The following is a 22,456-nucleotide window of genomic DNA, read 5'->3' on the forward strand; positions in this document are numbered from 1 at the left end:
CTGGAGGTGATCTTAATCCTTATTCTACCCGCATCTTCAAGTTTTTCTATAAAACATCTCGTTCTCTTCTTTTTTACATTCGTAGATCATGATTTTGTTGTTTGTAGACACGAAGCTGCCTTACTGATTAACAAGGATCTTCTCCAATTCAAATGAATTGGATAGGAGCCCGTTAGTATAAAAATTATAGTAAAATTGTTCTTTTATATTTTTTTAGACAAATTTGACATTTCACTTAAACTAACCAGTTCCTCTCCGGTTCAAATAGAATCCAAATACCTTATTGACAAGAACCAAAAGTGCATAGAAGTGGTATTTGTTACAAAAGTATATATTTCTGAACTTTATATAAGGACGTTATATATAACACAAATATTTTATTTTATTTATATGACACCGTTAATCAACTATTAGATTAATCTTTGTTAAAAGAAAAAAATAATAAAATAATATTAATATAGAATATAACATTACTCCAAATAAAAAGTATTAATTTTCACGTGTATATGTATTTGCCGTGTAGATTTTTTTAACCAAGAGATATTTAAGTCTTTTCTAGAATGAGAAAAAAGACTTGACTTTAAATTATTATTTTTATATAGATATAAAAAAAAAATAATAATAATTTAAAGTCAAGTCTTTTTTCCCATTCACTTTTGGATAAGGACGGTTAAAATTTTGGAAAAGGTATGGTGCACAAGTGTCGCATCGCACTCGCACGTGCTAGGAATTAAAAAAAAGCTGAAAATTGGGCTCATGACACTCATGTTCTATTAAGTGGTTTAAAACAAATGTAGATGAAATTTTTTATTTAATTGTGCATATAATATTATATTATTTAAAATTTTTAAATGACGTGGCAACTTATTCACTATAGAAAAATATTACAAAAACACTTATTATACACTCTTGTTATTATTAATTTTTTTTTTTTTTAACTAATATAAAAAATTGGTTGACAGGCTGCCACGTAAATATTGCTGGATAATAGAATAATAATATCGGATTTATTATAATATTAAACTGTTAATTAATGTGTCGACCTCGACAGATGTGGGGGGTTTGTCGCATAGGCAGTCCTCCGCAAACAGGCAAACAAACATTTATCGCAAGTATATGCAAAAAAGTTATTTATTTAAATTATTTATTTTTAAATACAGAATAGATTTGGAATTTAGAAAAAGGAAAGTAAAGGCAGAGTTGGTACACTGACACGTCCACAGTCGCGCGGAGAAGAGTTAGGAGACGGAGAGACGGAGACGAGAGGAAAGTGGAAAGAATGAGTGGTGGTGAAGGAGAAGAGACGACGTTGGAGTACACGCCGACATGGGTGGTGGCCGGCGTGTGCACAGTCATCGTCGGCATTTCTCTGGCCATGGAACGCGTGCTCCACTACGCCGGCAAAAAGTTGAAAAAGAAGGGCCAGAAACCCCTATTCGAAGCCTTACAGAAAGTTAAAGAAGGTATCTCTCTCCACTTGTACATTTTTTTTTTATTCTTCTGCTGATTCTCTCTTTCTCTCTCTCTATCAATCTCTTTCCTTTGAGTGTGCTTAGCAAAATGAAGCGTAATATTGGTGGTGGCACTTGGCAGAATTGATGCTGTTGGGCTTCATATCGCTGCTTCTGACGGTGTTCCAGAATGTCATTTCCAAAATCTGCGTCCCGGAGGATTTGACCCGTCACTTGCTTCCCTGTAAACTCCAGCACGAAGAATCCACTGATAATGCAACCACTGTCCATTTTCAGAGCTTCTTTGTGCCCACCATTTTGGGCAGAGCCAGGAGGCTTCTAGCCGAGGTTGAGGCTTCGACGTCCGAGACCGGTTACTGTACCCGAAAGGTAACATAGAACTATAGAAGATCAACGAAACGTTTCAGTAATTTTATTTTTTATTTTTTTATGCTCAAAATGTTTTTTTTTCTTCTTCTTCTTCTTCTTCTTCTTCTTCTTAAAAGAATGTTATTAGTGGTATGGTAATTGGTTTGATTTGGTCAGATTTTTCTATTGGTTTCGAAAAGCATAAATGGGGGCTATAGTTTTTGCGGATCCAGAAGAAGTATTTGTGAATCTGATTAAATCTTGTGAAACCCATAATTATATTACGTGTTTTAAGCTGAGGATTTACGGAATATACTCAGGTATGGGACACTTGAATTCATTCAGTTATCTTTATGCCTACCACGGTGGAGCGGACCATGCCGCTTATTTGACTTGGAAACGATTGGAGACAATTTTCTAAAACTTTTAACTCATATTGTTTGATTTCTGCTTGAAACATGGAATTTAGCATTGATATTTCTTACTAAAAGAGTAAAAGGTACATATACATTCGTGCCCATAATTAATTGATGATTCAGTGCTAGTTCGGGAGATATCGGTAGATACAATTTAAAGAAAAAGACCTTTTTTCCTTATGTGGAATGTGCTCTTGTTTCTTCTAGTTGATCTACTTGTCTTTGTTTTATCTGTTTCTAAATCTGGTTTTAGGAGCTAACTTTACACTTCCACTTGTTTTGTATTTATATTATTACTTGGTTATGCATTGATTCAAATATTTACCAAAACAAAAGGGTTATGCACCAATAATCTTCAAAATGTTTGTTGCATTCAAATGATTGCTTGATCATGCGTCATATTAACCTTCGTTAAAGTGTGAGAAACCCAAAAGCTCAAATAACACCAAGTGAAAGGACATTTAAGTTTATAATGTTGTGATTCTTGTGAAGGAGTTGGTCTGTCTAGTTGTAATTCTTTTTTCTAGAAGCTTATTAGTGTATAGTTATTTATGAATTCTTACTTTGTGGCCGGGAGAAGTCACATATAACATTAAGTATGTGATGCGAGATAAAACTAAGATTGTTTTAACAACGTATGATAGCAGCAGAAACTATGAATTGAAGATAGAAAATGGAATTGAGAAAGAGAAAATAGCAAATAAAGAAGAGAAAACCTCTAATTGCCCCCAATAAGCAAACATAGAAATAACTATGAAAAACTTAAAATTTAATTGATACTTCAGAATTTGATTCAAAAATAATACATACATGCCTTTATATAGGCAAAATTTGAGTATTTTCCAAGCAGAATACTTGGAGAAAAAGAAAGAAATAAAAATACAAAACATAACCGTAAACTGGGAGACAAAGTAAAATTCTTGTACAAAAAATAAAATATATTATTCTAAAAATAATCTTCAAATATTTTGTATGATTCTTTCCATTCTTGGGCTGATCTTATTCAAGAAATAATCTTCAAATCTTATTCTCGATTTTCTCCTGCATCAGTCTCATTGGGCTGGAGAGAATTCTTCCTCGAATTCGAATCATCTTTGCCTCAATGTTTTGGATGTCCGATCAATTCATTCCATCCCGTATTTCTCAATGCCAAAATAACTTGAAACAAGAAGATAACCAAGTTGCAACCCATCACAACGGCCAGCCTCATACCAACTTGAAATAAATCAATTTTCTCACGTCTTTCATTTATTGTCTCCAATTTGTGCTCCATAACAGTCTTCAAATAATTATTAATTCTTTCTTGACCACAAAAATTAAAATTGTCATCCAACACGCCGAAATCAACATCCAAATTATTACTAGGAGAATTTGATAGAAAATTTTCAGTCCCAAGGAAATCAACATAACTAATTTCCTCATTACTCAACTGAAATCTCTCGTTATGTGGACTTTCATCAAACACATGGTAGCTATTATTTTCTTTGATAAATTTTATTGCATCAACCACAAAACTTACCCCATTTATTAAATCTTCTTCGTTAGGATGGATGTCATAAATTAGTGGAGAGACCCAATCTACAGAAAAATCTTCCTCAATAAATTTGTCCTCCTCCTCCACATAAGACGTATTTGGTAGATGGCCTTAAGATTGGTTAACAATAGTCAAGGCAGTGAGAGTGCCAGAAAATTATGAAAGCTCAACTCTGAAGCCTAAGTCTCTATGCCGCTTATCCTGAAACAAAATAGGGTTGTAATACGGGTTCTCGAAATTGGATTATGAATTGCGACCGTCAATATTGCAATTAATCTCTGTGTTTTGTGCCGCTAGACGCTGGGTTAACTCCGCAACCTGTCTCAGCAAGTCTTCAATCATTATGTCTTGTACACTGTGTTCATGGTATGTGACTTCCTCATTTAGAACCTGTCTACTCCAACCACGAACTCGATCACCAGTCATGAAAACTGATGAAAAAAATCACCTAAGAAGCTTAAACTCTGATACCAATTGACGTGAGAACAAATTAAAATTGTTCTGACAGCATATAATAGCAGTAGAAACTATAAATTGAAAATAGAAAAGTGAATTCAGAAAGAGAGAAAATAACAAATAGGGAAGAAAAAATCCATAATTGCCCAAAATAAGCAAACAAATAAATAACTCTAAATAACTTAAAATTTAATTGATATTTCAAAACTTGATTAAAAAATAATACAAACATGCATTTATATAGGCAAAGTTTGAGTATTTTCCAAGCAGAATACTTGGAGAAAATGAAAGAAATAAAAATACAAAACATAACCGTAATCTTCAAATATTTTGTATAATTCTTTCCATTCTTGGGCTGATCTTATTCAATAAATAATTTTCAAATCTTATGCCTGATTTTTTCTTGCATTAGTATGGCCTTTATACAGGCAAAGTTTAAGTATTTTCCAAGCAGAATACTTGGAGAAAATGAAAGAAATAGAAATATAAAACATAACCGTAAACTTGGAGACAAAGTAAAATTCTTGTACAAAAAATAAAATTTATTATTCTAATAATAATCTTCAAATATTTTGTATGATTCTTTCCATTATTAAGCTGATCTTATTCAATAAATAATCTTCAAATCTTATGCCTGATTTTCCCTGCATCAATATGTATGTTAATGCGTTTTTTGTTTTTGGTTTAAAAAAGCGTTCAAGTGACATAAAGGTAAAAATAGTTTTTGTATTTTGGAGTGTTTGTTAATGTCTTCCACTAGAAAACAGAAAACAAAAGACAAAAAATGAAGTCGTTAACACACATGGCAGCTATTTTTTCTGCATGGGAATTTGTTATTTATTTATTTTTAGAATTTATAATTTGGTCAGTAGAGGTAAAACAGAACCATGATAGATCTCTCCCATTGAATCATGCACTGGTGGATATTGACCTCTTTCTTTCCTCTAAAATTTGCGTTCATTAAATATGGCTAACAAGAAGCAGGAGTTAGTTTCTCCTATTGATTTGCCTGTTGTGAATCAACTCCGTTAAGATTACGACATCAGGGCATATTTGTTATTGATCCTTAACCTTTTGAATACTAATATCATTTGATATTGTGGAAACCATTTTCTGGGTTGTGCTTTTTCTTTCATTTTTCATTTACAATTATATGAATGTATGAAGCACTTGATGGTGCGCCATGGTAGCTTGCTGCTTCCTAATAAAGTGAGATCAGTTATAGGTGAAGCAAAACTGTAGTCTTTTTCTTTATTTTTTTTTTCTTTTTAACAGAGATATTATTAATTTTCTTTTGCAATTCAAAAATTTCATCAACAGCTTCTTAACTGACATGCCAGTCAGCTTTTTATTTTTCCTTTATTTTTTCTTATTTATGCTTTTGATGCAATGAAATCAAACTACTTCATGGGGTATTTCATGCATCACATTTTATATGGTTTTGGAGATTTAATCATCTCTCTCTCTCTCTGTATGGCTGGGTAACTTGTTGATGTTCTCTTGTTATTTGTAGCTGCAGATATATGCTAGATTATGTGCAGTAACTGTTTTTTTCCTTTTCAGAATAAGGTCCCATTATTATCCACTGAAGCGCTGCATCATCTGCATATCTTTATCTTCGTCCTAGCCATTGTCCATGTGACCTTCTGTGTCCTCACTGTTCTTTTTGGTGGGGCAAGGGTGAGTATCTGATATACTTCTAATACTTTATGTTATAAATTACCAGTCTAATAAACTCTCTCTCTCTCGCTCTTTTTTTTTTTAATTTTATTTTTCTTTCAATGATTTGTTTGCCATTATATAGATTCGCCAATGGAAACGCTGGGAGGATGAAATTGCAAAACAGAATTACGATGCACGTGGAGGTGAGGATCATTTATATTAATTATTTTCTGTATGGCTTGGCGACTTTTCATTAACTAGCGGATCTATGTGCTAAGCTTGTGTAAACTTTTGAAATAAGATGGTTCAAATAAGTCGGCCCAATATAGGAAAAAAAAAATTCATAAAAAAAAAGTCAACCCAATAAAGCCCTATATAGGATTTCATTTCTCCTGATTGCCTAATTAAAGTTGTAAAGATAAATGACTAACTGAATTACTTTCTCATGTAAGTCGCAGTAGAATTATTTGCCAGTTGATTTCTATCTTAGTTGCTTCTAATTAGTGAATTGTGATAGCGCAGTTCTGAAGTCAAGAAAAGTTACCAATGTCCATCAACATGCTTTTATCAAAGATCATTTTCTGGGTATTGGTAAAAACTCAGCTCTGCTGGGATGGTTGGTAAGTTACTGTCTTATGTGTAATAGAATCTAGCTTCCATATCTTATGCCAAGGCTATGGGTTATTAAAAATAAGATCACGGTCAAATGTTTCTTGATGCAACATGAGAAAATTAACTTAAAATTATGCTTGTCTGCATGAAAAAAAGTTTGTATCGACTCTACGCCCTTCATTTAGTCTTGCTTTTACTGTAGCATCTTCATATGCAGTTGAGATGGTGTTACATGGCCTAGTTTAGAATTATCAAATTTTGCACCAGGGGTGGAACCAGGGTTTCTGCATTTGGGGGAGGGGGCTAACCATATGTGTCGCTAAAATTTGTCCTTGGCTATAATGGAATTGGAGTATTTCAAAATTTTTGGGGGGCCTTAGGCCTCCCAAGACACAACAAGGTACCACCCCTGCAGGTTTGTTTCCTTGTAAAAACAAGGTTCTCTTTTCCCGGCATATATTATTAAGCCTTAAGAAAGGAACCATCTTTAGAGTTTTGCCCTACTTATTTGTCCGAACAAAGAGGAACAACAGTGTTGCGAAATGAAAATGTATGTCATAGGACTTATAAGGGATGAAGGGATGAGAGAGAAAATAAAAATGTAAGAATTCAGTTTGATATTTTTCTGCTTCCAGGAGAGGTGGGTGTACCCACCTTTAGTAGCCAGTCATAAAAGAGTCAGTCATGACTATCAGGTGCATCAGCATCCAGTATTGTTCTCATGTAAGCAACATGATGGAGAACTTTTTTGATGATCTTTTAAGCATTGTTATTAAAGTTTGAACCACAAAATATTTAGACGGAGGATACTGATTATCAGCTTGCTAAGTGCATTCTACCATGCTTCTGACCTTCTCTTTTTTTCCCCTTCAGCAATCTTTTGCCAAGCAGTTTTACGCATCTGTGACAAAATCAGACTATATGACACTACGACTAGGTTTTATCGTGGTAAGCTGTCTAATGTGAGGTGGCTGTTCATTTATTGGTTTTCAATATAGTTATTCTTCTGTTTCCTCTTACAAGGATTTTTTATATTTAATATTCGTATTGTAGACCCATTGCAGAGGAAACCCAAAGTTTAATTTTCACAAATACATGATACGTGCACTTGAAGATGATTTTAAGAGGGTTGTTGGTATAAGGCAAGTGATATCTGAGAATGCCATGTGATTTAAGGGCTTCTTACGCTTCCAGTACATTTTTATTTGCAAGGCATATACTTGAGTGCTGATTGTTGTATCTTTTTCTGCTTGCTTACTAATTTTCTTTGACTCACCATTTAATTTTCTTTGTTGCAGTTGGTATCTTTGGATATTTGTGGTCATTTTCCTGCTGCTTAATGTTAACGGTATGCTACCACATTGATTAATAGCTTACATATTGAAATCACGATGAGCAGTGATGTGTGCATATTTGTGCTCGGGTATCTAATTATCTTGGTAGCAGAAAATTTGTGTCAATTAATCTATTTTGTTTTCTCAAAGAGTTTTAGAGTTTGTTTGTTAACACTAGGAGCAGAAAAATTCATGGTTTTAAAGGTGTAAGAAGTATGACAGGAGAAAAAAAAATCTGATCAGCAATTGTTAGCTTTAATGAAAGAGCATAGCTAAGACTTGTTTTGACTTTTTAGTTTAGCTATTGGATTATGTTGTTAGGAATCCAATAAACTCCCTCTGATTATATTTTCGTTATTATCGTAATATTCTGATTTTATTTTCATTAGTGGCATAATATTTTGTTTCTATAATAAGTTGTAATCTTCTCTATATAAGCATGCAGATGCCAATCATGCCATATGGTTAATTCATGGAGAAATATAATATTACTGTTGGCAACCACCAAAGGTTGGCTCGCCGCCTTTCACACTACCATTAACCACAACCAAACAACACAACACAGTTGGCAATCAATGACAACACACTCACAACCATTGACCACAGTAGAAACAACTGGCCATACCTTCAAACAGTGCTGGCCACCACTACAGCACAAAAAGGCCAATCAAAAACAACTGAAGGTCGTTATAACAGCAACCATGCACGGTAGCACCACCGCAGAACCTACCACTGCATTGATGAGGCTGATGGCGACAACATCTCAACTATTAGAGTGATGACACCCCCATCAACCTCCAACCATAGGATCAGGCTAAGGCGTACAACACTAACTCTGTTTCAAAAGGGGGGAGAAAACAAAGAAGACAAAGACCAAAAAAAAAAAAAAACAATAGGGACTAAAGATTAATTTAAACTCTAGAATCTTGCTTTGGTACCATGTTAAGATTAATATATTTTAGAAAAAAGAGCGGCTCAATGTCTCACTTCTAGCCCTCACAATCCATTGATATATTTAGGAACATACAATAATCTGGAATATGAATACCTCACCATAGGACAACTCACCACCTTCTAGAATAGGGACACTTGTCCCTTTCTCTCTAATAAGAGTCTAGGAATGGAAGAGCGAGTAGAGCGATTGCAGCATACTATAAAGTCACTGTCTGAGGGGCAACCACAAATGCGACAAGTTTTTGGAACGGATCACAAAGGTGTTCTAATTTTTGCTTATCCATAGAAAGTCTTCCTCACACCCTGTTACCAAAGGTGATAGAATGTCTCATCTATCTGTTGAGACAAGGAGTTCTTTGACTCCGACTGCTTATAGTGCTACTATTGCACAAGTGGCTGAGGAAACAAATCATTTTAAAAAAGGAAAGCTCTCCATGAAGAAAAAAGCTTAAAATCACCAAATTGTCAAAACCTTCTACCTCTAAGTGGGAGTTTTTATATAAAAAAATGTTGGTCTTCTTTTTTTCTTTTGATAAGTAATTGAAATATCATTAAAAGCGTAAGGTACCCCGAAGTATAGAGGAAGTATACAAGAAACAACACCTAGTTAGAAGGAGAAAAAAGAACAAGGGAATCATGGTAACTAATATTAAAGGAGAAACAAAAGCAACTATTCAAAGATACAGAGTTTTGAAAAAAAAAGACTTGATCTCCTCCAAGGATTTGGATTAGGTGTTATAAAAAAAACTACAACACATCTCTTGTAGTCTTTTCAACGGTCCAGATCTATTTCCACTTAAGCATACAAGTCGACTACTCGTCTTGGCATAACCCAAGGTAGCCCAAATCGACTAAAGAAAATATTCCATAAGGTACAAGCAACCTCACTATGGAGTAGAAGATGGTTCATAAAGTCCTCATTCCTTTTACACATGCAGCACATGTCAATCACATTGATATGCCGTTTCCTAAGATTGTTCATAATAAGGATCTTCCCTAATGCTGTCAACCAAGCAAAAAAGGCCACCCTCAAAGAAACCTTAATCCGTCAAACACTTTTCCAAGAGAAAAGAAAGCCAACATTACAACTCTTACATCGAACAACCCTCTTTTGGAGGGGACCCATCCAAGCTTGTCTTCACCTTCCCGTCTCTTTCTGGCTGAATACAACACCCTAAAGAACGAGGCAAAGACATCCACCTCCCAATCATGAGCAGTTCTAGCAAAACTTACGAACTCAATGGAGTCACCAGAAAGTTTCAAGTGAGCTGCAACAAAAGCATATTTTGTGCAAGCAATACCATATAAATATGGAAAGGCTTTCTTTTGGGCCATATTCCCACACCATAGATCATGCAAGAATCTGGTATGACTTGGAAACTTCTTCCAACCTCCCTTCCTAATATTCTTCCATCACTCACCCTACGAACTGCCAAATTTAGAGTCCACCACAACTCTTCTTCAAGCCTCTCTCTCATGCCCGTAGTGCTTTAGCCATTTCCCTAAAAGAGCGCGATTGAACATCAACAAGTTTCTGACCCCAATCCTTTCTTAGAGATCGAAGAATAAACCTTGGACTAGCTTACTAGGTGATATGTGAACTCATTGCATAGCCCACCCCATAAGTTAATATGTTGAAGCTTCTCAATAGGATTTGCTGCACCCGCAGGAAGAGGAAAGAGGGACATGAAATATGTAGGTAAATTGGAAAGAGTGCTATTAATAAGGGTAATCCTACTACCTTTGGACAAATACATCATTTTTCAACTAGCCAACAAACGTTCTATCTTTTCAATAACATCGTCCCAAATAGACATGGCCTTATAGGAGGCCACGGGAGATCAAGAAATTTTAAAGGCAAAGAGGAAACCTTACAACCAAGAATATCAGCCAACGCATCCACATCATCAACATTATCCACAGGAATCAATTCCGACTTAGCCAAATTAACCTTCAAGCCCAAGATAGCTTCAAAACATAAGAACACACACCGTAGATGATGTAGATATTCTGGATCAACCCCATTGAAAATCAAAGTATTATCTGCAAATAGCAGGCGAGAAATAACAATCCCACTACCATTCCCCTATCCCCACAGAGAAGTTAGATAATAAGCCTGCACTCATTGCAGTAGAAATCGTGCTACCCAAAACCTCTATCACAATCACATGACACTACTACCCCCCCAAACCACACCTCCCCCCTCAGCATGTACAACAGAAAATCCCAATTCACTTGATCATGGGCTTTTTCTAAGTCTAGTTTGAAGAGTACACCCGGCTTCTTGACAAGAATAAGTCAACCAATTAGTGGTGGAAGCCCCCCAAGCCATAAGCTAGTTCCCCCAAAAAACTTTAAAAAATCCCTCAAAAACATTTATTATTATTTTTTTTATTTTTTATGTGGACCCTCCAACACTGATTTCCTCCCCCCAATTTTTTTTTTTTCAAAGTTTTGCCCCCCACACTAGAAATTCTTAGTTCTGCCCTGTAACCAATCCATCTCAACGTTTGGATGATAGAAGCAGCAGTTCTTGGGTTATGCACCTGTTGGACAGTATTTTTTATATTAAAAATAAAGTAAAATAGAGAGAGAGAGAGAGAGAGAGAGAGAGAGAGAGAGAGAGAGAGAGAGAGAGAGAGAGAGAGAGAGAGAGAGAGAGAGAGAGAGAGAGAGAGATTTTAAATTTCCTTGCTTGTAGATGCTGTATGACTAATTCATGGAGGTTGATCCCCTCAAAGTGATCATTTGGAGACCCAATTCTCTCGAAGTGATCGATTATCTTTACTTTTTCTTTGTTTTTCCTTTATTTTCTGATTTTCAAGCGATAGAACCCTTGGGTTCTTATCACATGCTTTGTCAATTCCTCTAGATTGGGTCATTTTCTTGTGAAGTATATGCTATTAAATCCAGTCACTTCTCATTACCTTCTTGTCTCTCCATGTTATCTTACTCGTGCCTTCATCAACTATACTTTTCCTATTTAGTGGAGTCATTGATAATCATTTCAAATGATCAAATTACCATGTTTAAGTTGATATTATCATTACCAAGTTTTCATCTCTATTGCCATTTTTCTTGTATCTGAGTAATATTTGCCAGGGTGCAAGCTTTGTTTTTTTTTTTTCCAAAAATTTAAATAATGAAAGAAGTATGATAATTCAGTAATTTAACGATGCAAGACACAATTTCATCATCATCATCATCATCATCATCATCTTCATCTTCATCTTCTTCTTTTTTATTTTTTATTTTTTTTATTTAATAGGCTTATACATACTCGAAATCACAAGCATAGCATTTTTGGATTTTCCTATGATGCTGGGAGAAAGTAACATATAATAATGAATGTTATTAATGATATCTACCATTCTCTGTTGTTTTTATGCCATAGGGTTACTTTTTTTTTTTGGCCAGCCATATGAGGGTGAGGGGCATTGCTTCTAACCTACAATTTTTCTCCCTTCATTAATGCAGGTTGGCATACGTATTTCTGGATAGCATTCCTTCCTTTCTTTGTGAGTAGTCTTCAAATGGTCCCTCACTCTAGTTTTGCATCCCACGCACATGTGCATCGTTTCTTATGTGCTTGCTTGCGATGTGCGAATTCATCATACTATGAAACCATGGAACGTCAGTATTTTATGGAGGAATGAGATGGAATAGGGAGATGCTTGGTAAAGTGGCTGCATAATGAGTTAAAACAATTTATTTGAAGAAACAAATGAAATAATCTGAAGTGTTAGCATATTTCCAAATCTACCTACCCAATGTGATATAATATTTCTTGCTTTCAATTTGTGTGAGCATCCATCTCTCCCACATTGTCCAAGTAATTGATCTGAAAGGCATTCTCTCAAGACAATTATGTTAGAAAGACCTGAACTGCAAACTGATGAGCTCTAGCTCGAATTCAACTGCCCTGCCCTTCAAGAACTGGATAGTGGGTGAGGGCCTAGGTCCAATTTAGTTGCGTGTTATTTACCATTGAAAGAAAAAATAACTTTTGGCAAAGCTTAATCTACTGGATATTTTAAAGTGAAAAACATTTGATTTCTATTATTATGTAAGTCGTACTGAAATTGGTCACTTTGATGATATTGATTAAAATTTCTATATCTGATTCATTGGTCTTCATACTACTTTTTATCTGTTCAATGGTATTCTTTTTAATTTCTATTAGAAGTGGAATAAACATGCCCAACCTGATTTTACCTAGGGCCGACAATTTTATATATGACCTGCGAATCCGACACGAAATTAAATGGTTAGGATTAATTAATATGACCCGTTTAATTAAATGGGTCGGGTTATGGTTGATCTATATAGTTTTAGACTTATGCTTCAACATGACCTGAATCCAATATGCGACATAATGGCAGACAACTTTTGACATGACCTACGAATCCAATACAAAATTAAAGGGTTAGGGTTGAGGGGTTTGACCTGTTTAATTAAATGAGTCTGGTTAAAGTTGACTTATATAGTTTTATGCCCATGTCTTAACGCGATTCGAACTCGACACAGGAACATGAATCGCCACCCACTTTTTATCCACCATAATTTTTTTAAGGGATTAATTACATTTTCCTCTCTTGAACTGCTACTAATTTACAAATTGCCCCCATGAACTACCATTGTTACACTCAACTGCATTGAACTACCATTTTGTTACAAAAAAAACCCCGCTGTTAAGGAATCTAGTTTGGTCAGTCGGAATATGCTTTTTTTAGACGTAAAAGGATAGGAATACCCTCAAATAAAAAATTTAATAATTTAAAAACTAAATATAATATTTTAAAGGGTTAGCCTATACACCCATGTGCTTTACTACCTTTATTTTTTGCTTCCTCAGTTTTCTTTTTAATCAAATTTGGTACTTGTGGTATAGGAAAAGATGGAAATAGTACCTCCGTCCAATTTTCCGTTCAAAACTAACGTCTAGCCATGTCATCCTATAGGTGTCGGTGTGCATGCGCGACACCTGTCCTCGTGGTACACCTCAGCGCTGATGTGGCTATAATTTTTTTTTTATTACTATTTTAATGATTTCTTTTATATATTAAAAAAATATATATATATATGGGGTGGCTGGCCAACCCGATTTTGGCCAAGGGGGTGGCTTAGCCACCCCTAAGGCCATTTTTGGGGGTGGCTGAAACCACCTCCATTTGGCTTGTGGTCGAAGGGGCAAAACCTAATTTGTGTTTTTTCTCACTTTGGCCCTTGGGGGTGGCCGAACCACCCCCATTGGCCACGGGGGTGGTTCGGCCACCCTCAGACCGGCCGATATGAAGGTGGTTTCGGCCACCTCCATATGGCCCAAAGGGGTGGTTGAGCCACCCCATATTTTTTTTTTTTTTTTTTAATTTTATATATATATATATATAAAAGAACTCATTAAAATAATAAAAATGATAGCCACGTCAGCGCTGAGGTATATCACGGGGACAGGTGTTGCGCATGTATGCCGACACTTGTAGGATGACATGGCTAGATGTTAGTTTTGGGCGGGAAATTGGACGGAGGTACCATTTCCGTCTTTTCCCATACTACAGGTACCAAATTTGATAAAAAAGAAAACTGAGGGGGCAAAAAATGAAGTTGGACAGGGGCGTGGATCCCAAATGCGTGGGTCAGGTTGAACGTGGGTCAGGTTGAACGTGCCCAGCAAAGTTCGCAAGCCCATTCTATCTCGGATTGGCCGTGGGTCAGGTTGAACGTGGGCCAGTCCAACGAACTAGGGGGTGTGGATCAGCAGGAGCAGGTATGTTTTGAGCCCGATCCTAAGGGCAAAGCTATTGCCCAACCGATTTTTCAAGTCCTTTCTTGCTCGGACCGGTTGCCGGTGAGAAGTGAAGCGGGTCAGTCCAGCAATTTAGAGGCATCGACATCTTCTGGTGTTCCTCTGGCTGTGCCGAGATCGTCGTTGCTCTCAGGTATCTCTCTTTCGGTGGGTGGAACGGTGGGTCCTGCGGTTTCTCCGGATCCGGTGGATTTGATGTCTGTTGTGACTATCGCCGAGCCGATAGAAGTCATGTCGCCGGCAAGGGTCCAATCGGAGCTGAACCTGGCGGTGAGAGAGAGCAGGGTCGACGCTTTGGCAGATTTTTTTCAAGTGCCAACAGATTTGCTGAGTGCGGTGTCTGAAGGTAGGGCTCGGATGTCTAGGCTTTTTGGTCCTTGCGCAGATAGTGGCGGTGGAGGATCATTTGCTTGGAAAGGGAATTTTTCAGGGGAGCTGGTTGTCTCTGGGTTGAACGGGTGGGGGTTGCCGTTGATGCCTCTTCAGGATTATCTTTGTATGCAGGCAAAGGATGGTGTGGGGAATTCCAACAGCCAGCATACTGGTTGCTCAGATTTGGTTGTGTTTCAAGAGGGTGATCAGCCTCATGCAGTGGCAGATAGTGGGAAGGTTTTCTGGGACGTGGATGTGGTGGAGAGAGAAGATTCGGTGGGATCGGTGTCTCCTCTAAATACCTATGCCAATTCAGAGGGGGATCACTCAGGTTACTCTGATTGGGTCATTCAGCGTGCGAATGAGATTTATCCCATTTTATGGATTTTGTTTGAGGGTCATAAGTTACAATTGCTGGATTTCTTGTCTTTTATTGAAGAGGATCGTCGTTTAGGTGAGGAGGGAGCTCTGTCTGGTGGGGGAAAGAAGGGAAAAAGGGAGGTTAAGAATTTGGAGTGTTCCATTAACTACGATGCTAGAGGATCATGCTCAAGCGGTGGGAAAAGGAAAACAAGAGGGCATCCAATTGTGTTATGAAGCCAAGAATTCTGTCATGGAATGTGAGGGGGCTGAATAAGAGAAACAAACGACTAAGGATTAGTAACTTGCTTAGAGATTGGAAGGCGGATATCATTTGCTTCCAAGAAACAAAGATTCATGGTATTTCGAGTAGCTTTGTGCGCAGTCTCTGGGGCTGCAATCATGTGGATTGGTGTTGTCTAGACTCCTGTGGGGCCTCAGGGGGTATTTTGATCATGTGGGATAATAGGGTGGTGGAGAAAGTTGATGTGTGTTTTGGGGTTTTTACTCTTGCTGTTTCCTTTAGGAATGTAGTGTATTGTTTCGTCTGGGCTTTCGCAGGTGTTTACGGTCCGAATTCTGATATGAATAGGAGTTTGCTCTGGGATGAGTTGGTTGGGATTCTTAGTTGGTGGAGCTTGCCATGGTGTATAGGAGGCGATTTCAATGTTGCTCGTTTCCCTAGTGAAAGGTCTGGTGAGGGTAGTAGGTCTGCTATGAGAGAGTTCTCTAATTTTATCTCTGAGATGGGTATCATGGATTTTCCTCTTGCTGGGGGTGCTTTTACTTGGTCACGTACTTTTGATCCCCCTGTGTGGTCTAGGATTGATCGTTTTCTAGTCTCCCCTGATTGGGAAGCTTAGTTTCCTGTGTCGTCTCAAAAAAGGCTTCCTTGCCTTTATTCAGATCACTTTCCGATTCTTCTTGATTGTGATGACTTCTCTAGGGGGAACAGGTCTTTCAAATTTGAGAACATGTGGCTTAAAGCAGAAGGATTTGTAGGGAAGGTGAAACTTTGGTGGGATTCTTACTCGTTTCAAGGTACTTCTAGTTTTGCCTTTGCTTGTAAACTAAAGGCATTGAAAAAGGATTTGAAGATTTGGAATGAAGAGGTTTTTGGTAAGGTAGAGAGGAACAAGAGGAAGTTGTTTGAAGAACTTCAAGCTTTTGATGCTACTGAAGAAAGTAGGGCTTTAGTTGAGGAGGAGATTCAAAAGAAGACAGAGATCGTCAGAGAGATAGAGAGGTGTTCTCTTTTGGAGGAGGTGAGCTGGTGGCAGAAATCTAGAGTCTTGTGGTTAAAAGAAGGGGACAAGTGTACTAAATTCTTCCACTCCATAGCAAATTCAAACAGAAGGTTCAACTCTATTGACCCTTTATTGATTGGAGATACTCTTTCTTCTAATAAGACAAAAATTGGCGATCACGTGGTTGAGTTCTATCAAAAGCTATTTCATGAGCAGAGTAGGTGGAGGCCTAGGGTGGACGGTATTTCCTTTGATTCTATTTCAGATTCTGATGCTAGCTGGTTGGAGAGAGCGTTCGATGAGGAGGGGGTCAAGAAGGTAGTGTCAGCTTTGAATGGTGATAAGGCACTGGGTCTTGATGGCTTTTCTATGGCCTTCTTCCAAGCGTGTTGGGATGTCGTGAGAGTGGACATTATGAAGGTTTTTGATGAGTTTCATGCCAGAGGTCTGTTTGAGAAGAGCCTGAATGCTTCGTTTATTTCTCTTATTCCGAAGGTTCCAGGGGCTAACTCCATCAAAGATTTCCGGCCTATTAGTTTGGTGGGAGGCATCTACAAGATTATTGCTAAAGTTCTAGCAAACAGATTGAAGTCAGTCTTGGAGAAGGTCATTTCCAAATCTCAGAGCGCTTTTATCAAAGGAAGACAGATTCTTGATCCGATTCTTATTGCTAATGAATGCATTGATAGTAGGCTTAGATCGGGGGTTCCAGGCATCATTTGCAAAATGGACTTGGAGAAAGCATACGATCATGTTAACTGGGAGTTTCTTTTGTATATGTTGAGGAGGTGTGGCTTTGGGGAAAAATGGTGTAGGTGGATAGCTCATTGCATATCAACTGTGCGGTTTTCGGTGTTAATCAATGGCTCCCCTTTTGGTTTTTTCAGTAGCTCTCGAGGTCTGAGACAAGGGGATCCTTTGTCACCCCTTTTGTTTATTTTTGTGATGGAAGCCTTGAGTTGTATGATCTCAGCTGCAGTTAGTGGGGGTTTGTTGGAAGGTTTTAAAATAGGTGACGCAGATTTTTCGCATCTTCTGTTTGCAGATGATACTCTGATTTTTTGTAGTGCTCTTGATTCTCAGTTACGTAATTTGCGGAGTCTCTTCCTCCTGTTTGAAGCAGCTTCGGGGTTGAAGGTTAATTTGGCTAAGTCAAATTTAACTCCAGTGGGGCATGTTGATCAAGCGGAAAGGCTAGCCGACATTTTAGGGTGTGGGTTTGTCACTTTGCCGGTTAAGTATCTTGGTCTTCCTTTGGGGGCCTCCTATAAGTCCACTCATATTTAGGACGGGGTTGTTGAGAAGATTGATCGTCATTTTGGCTAGTTGGAAAAGGATGTATCTCTCTAAGGGTGGTAGAGTAACCCTTATTAAGAGTACCTTAGCCAATGTGCCTACTTACTTTTTGTCTCTGTTCCATCTCCCGAGGAGTGTTGCCGCTCGCTTAGAGAAGCTACAACGGGATTTTCTTTGGGGTGGTTTGGGTGAAGAATCTAAATTTCACTTGGTGAGGTGGTCGAAAGTCTGTTCCCCAATTTCAGATGGGGGGTTGGGTATTCTGAATTTGTTATTGTTCAACCAAGCTTTGTTAGGTAAATGGTTGCGGCGGTATGGAATAGAGAGAGAAGCTTGGTGGAGAGTTGCGGTGGATGCCAAGTATGGTAGTTTGTAGGGTGGGTGGTGCTCCCGTGAGCCTGTAGGTGCTCATGGGGTGGGGCTGTGGAAGAATATTAGGAAAAGGTGGGGGAGTTTCTCTAGTTTCTCTAGATTGGAGGTGGGGGATGGGGTTAGGACAAAATTTTGGCATGATCTGTGGTGCGGGGATAAGGTGTTGAAGGAAGCTTTTCCTGTTCTTTTTGTTATTGCTCAGATGAAGGATGCTTATGTTGCAGATAATATGGAGGTTTTGGGTGGCTCTATCCAGTGGAATGTGAGTTTTGTTAGAGAGGCGCATGACTGGGAAGTGGGTGTCTTTGCATCCTTCTTTCATGTGTTACATTTAGCCATGGTGAGTAGAGATCGTGCTGACAGGCTTAGGTGGGTCCCTTCCAAGAAAGGGGTGTTCAAGGTTAAATCCTATTTCAGCTCCTTGGCCAGCGGTGAGGGTAGTCGTTTCCCTTGGAAGAGTGTGTGGAGGACTCAGGCTCCTTCGAGGGCAGCGTTCTTTGCGTGGTCGGCAGCCCTTGATAAGATTCTTACAGCGGATAATCTCAGGAAGCGAAAGATCATCATTGTGGATAGATGCTACTTGTGCAAAAGAGATGGGGAAACTGTGGACCACCTTCTTCTTCATTGTGATGTGGCTTCTACTTTGTGGAATCATGTCTTTTCTCGGTTTGGTATGTCTTGGGTTATGCCTAGGAAAGTTGTCGATTTATTTTCTTGTTGGTGGAAGGCGGGTAGGTCAAGGAGTGCTGCAGTTTGGAAGATGGTGCCTATATGCATTCTTTGGTCTATTTGGAAGGAGAGAGATCTTACGTGTTTTGAAGACTTGGAGAATTCCATGGAGAATATTGTTGCATCGTTTTTACATTTATTGTATCTTTGGACGGAGGCTTTTTTGTCACCCGTGTCTATTAGCTTTTCTGATTTTCTTGTTCGTTTTTCTTTGCCTTCTTAGACGTTTTCTTGTGTATACTTCCAGTGTACTTAGAAGGGCGCCTTACGCTTTTTTCTTTATATAAAATTTCATTTACTTATCAAAAAAAAAAAACTTAAACTTAAAAAAAAAAAAAAAAAAAAAAAAAAACAGGTGTTTGGGGGTGGTCCGGCACTCCGGCTACCTCCCCTAGTGTGTTTTTTTTTAAAAAAAAAAAAAATTATTTTATTGAAGGAAAATTTCACATACCCCCTCAAATTATCATACGATTGACAATGTCTTCCTCCAAAAAAAAAATAATAAAAAAAATCAATGTCCCTGTAAAAGGCAAAAATAACCCTAATTGGTTTTTTTTTAATAAGAATTTGCAGTTTTTTTTTTCCTGTTAAGTGTATTTTTGTCATTTTTTTGTGGGGGGGGTGGGGGCGCATTGACAATGTTTGGTAATTTGTCGGGGACATTAGCGCAATTTATAGTTTGGGGGAACATTAACAATCGGATGGTAGTTTGAGGGGGGTACGTGTACTTTTCTCATTTATTTATTTTTTAATTTGGTTAATTTTAAGGGCATTTATGTAAAGTGCCATACACTCCCACTTTCACACGCCTAATTGTACACTAACGTGGCGCTAAAAATTATCACTAGATCCAAAATTTTATACTGATCCATCCAAAATCAAATGGTTATTTTTAGCACCACGTCAGGGTGTGTGCATTTGAGATTGTGAGAGTGAGAGTGTGTAGCATTACTCTTAAGTAAATTTAGTTTCTAATCTTATGGTATTTTCGTCATTTCATGTTTTTTCTTACGATTTTGACTAACGGATGGGGTTTTTGCTACGAAGGGTAGTTAAGTGCAGTTGAGTATGACATGTGGTAGTTTATGGGGGTAACTTGTGCAGTTTGAGAGAGGAAAGGTAATTAACCATTTTTTAAGTTTAGGGTTTGATTATTGGTTTTTATTCTCATTATTATCCACTAATTCTATTTTTTCTCCAAACTGTAATTCTTTTTAGACGAAAAAAAGGAAAAAGAAACTCTTTTCTGTCTTTCTTATCTATGACCATCACAATGCAATTCTCCATTTGGTCTCATTCTTGTTGGAAGAAAATTTGAAGGTTGCATTAAGTCTTGTGTTGGCATGGAGAAGATGAAATTATTCTGGATATATACTAGATTTAGGGTATGCATATCTGCTTTATGATATGGCTATTTGCATATGCATCTCATGTGCTTTGGTCTTGTCCCTTCTTCCCACTCTTCAATGAAATTCCATTTTTATCCTTCGAAAAGAAGAAAAAAGAAAAAGTTATTGTCCTTTGGAAGTCATGTCATCAGAGAAAGTACTAAAGATTGTCACTGTGGTATTCATTTCTTATCAAGTAATGATATGGTTGAATCATCTGTATTTTTGAATATTCTTAGAATGACTGATTCTTAGCATCAATAGACAGGGAACACCTTTTGACGATCTCCAATACAAAGATTTGCTGCCTGCGATTAGCCTTTCCCTCAATGAAATTGTTTTTATTAGGTATCTGGATTATTAGACTCTTGAGGCTTCTTTTTTATTATCTCCATAAGCACCATTTCCTTGTTTAGCCTTATTACTCACTTTCAACAGCTAATTATTTCTGGGAAAGAGTGACATTACATGGGCTGGGTTTTTGTCCACTTATTCTTTTTTTCTTCTTCTTGTTTTTCTCTCTCAATGCATGTCTTACTCATTAGGTTTGATATAGATGTATAATGTATGCAGTTGTAGTTCATTTTAAATAGCACATACTTGAATGTCTTTGTGCATGTATATCATCATCACGACTCTTTCTTGATGGCCTTGCGCAACATTGAACTTTCATTGCTTTTGTTCCTTTCATCTAGTCCATATGTTGCTAATTCATTTATATTTCAGCTTCTACTTGCTGTGGGGACTAAGCTGGAGCATGTAATAACCCAGCTGGCTCATGAGGTTGCTGAGAAACATGTAGCTATAGAAGGTGAATTGGTAGTTCAACCATCGGATGAGCACTTTTGGTTTGGCCGGCCCTACATTGTCCTCTTTCTGATCCATTTTATCCTTTTCCAAAATTCTTTTGAGATTGGATTTTTTTTCTGGATATGGGTAAGAAATTCTTCAAGCACTATGTAGCATTATCTTCAATAATAAATAAGGGGATAGTAATTCAGATGGAATATATTTAATCTGCTTCTCTACATATGTAGGTTCAATATGGCTTTGACTCTTGCATAATGGGACAAGTTCGTTTTATTGTCCCGAGGCTCATTATTGGGTAATAAATGAAAGAGCCTGTTTACTTTTTCATCTTTTGCGAGATCAGAAGTATATTGGATCTTTTCTTTCTTTTTTAATCTTAGTCTTTTCCTTTTTGTTTTGTTGTTTATTCAGGGTCTTCATTCAGGTATTCTGTAGTTACAGCACCCTACCACTTTATGCCATTGTCACACAGGTGCTTTAAGTTGTTAAAACTAAAATTCATGTTCTTCCTTTTGGTTATTTCTTTTTTAAAAACTGTTGATCTTACCTGATGTCTGCATTGAAATGAAGATGGGAACTACTTACAAGAAGTCAATATTTGATGAGCATGTGCAAGTGGGCCTCATTGGTTGGGCTGAGAAGGTGAAGAAAAAGAAGGGGTTAAAAGCAGCTAGCAATGGCTCCGGCCAAGGAAGTTCCCATGAAGGTTCTACACCGAGTATTCAGATGGGGTCGGTTTTCCACAAGGCGTCTATACCGGAGGAGATTCAGGCTGCACCCGGTTCTGAAGGCTCAAAATGAGCACTGCCATTCCTGGCTAAGAGATAGCAGAGCCTCATCTAAGTAGGCTCATTTGTATAGTTATAATATCACCCCTGGCATGGGGCTGGAAGAGCTCAGTTGTAAAATAATCGTTAGTATTTTCTGCTTGGCTTAAAATGTCGGATTGCATACATTTTTTTTTTTGAATGCCAGTGTGTTTTTTCTGCCAATTAATGAAGTTTTTGTTATTCTTCAGAAGGAAAAGAAAAAGGGGTCCAATGTGATTTATGGCTTGTCAAAGTCGATGGGTGCTTTATTGCTAGTTATTCAGAAAAATGCCTGCCATTCTTAATTAACCGCCATGAGAATAAGGATGGAATAGTAAAAAAATAAATAAATTAAGGGTCTTAAATTAAGAAATTTAAACTTAACTTGAAGTTCAAAAAAGCCCCATATTTACTGAATGTGTTTTATTGATTGAATTTTATTTTTTTGCATCTAATAGTGTATATAGTACTACATAATT

The 22,456-nt window shown here is 37.4% G+C and overlaps 1 protein-coding gene across 1 annotated transcript; it reads left to right on the forward strand.

Annotated features, from left to right (window-relative positions):
• Positions 1-1,188: 1,188 nt before the first annotated feature.
• Positions 1,189-22,160, forward strand: LOC133863053 (MLO-like protein 1). Its single transcript, XM_062299027.1, has 13 exons — positions 1,189-1,463; positions 1,594-1,841; positions 5,790-5,906; positions 6,031-6,091; positions 6,411-6,508; positions 7,374-7,448; positions 7,554-7,642; positions 7,799-7,848; positions 12,266-12,306; positions 21,085-21,294; positions 21,396-21,463; positions 21,580-21,640; positions 21,739-22,160. Exons 1-13 carry the CDS (start codon positions 1,280-1,282, stop codon positions 21,967-21,969), a joined length of 1,533 nt encoding a protein of 510 aa, XP_062155011.1. The 5' UTR covers positions 1,189-1,279; the 3' UTR covers positions 21,970-22,160.
• Positions 22,161-22,456: the final 296 nt, after the last annotated feature.

Source organism: Alnus glutinosa, chromosome 3 (genome assembly GCF_958979055.1).
Source record: "Alnus glutinosa chromosome 3, dhAlnGlut1.1, whole genome shotgun sequence".
NCBI lineage: Eukaryota > Viridiplantae > Streptophyta > Magnoliopsida > Fagales > Betulaceae > Alnus > Alnus glutinosa.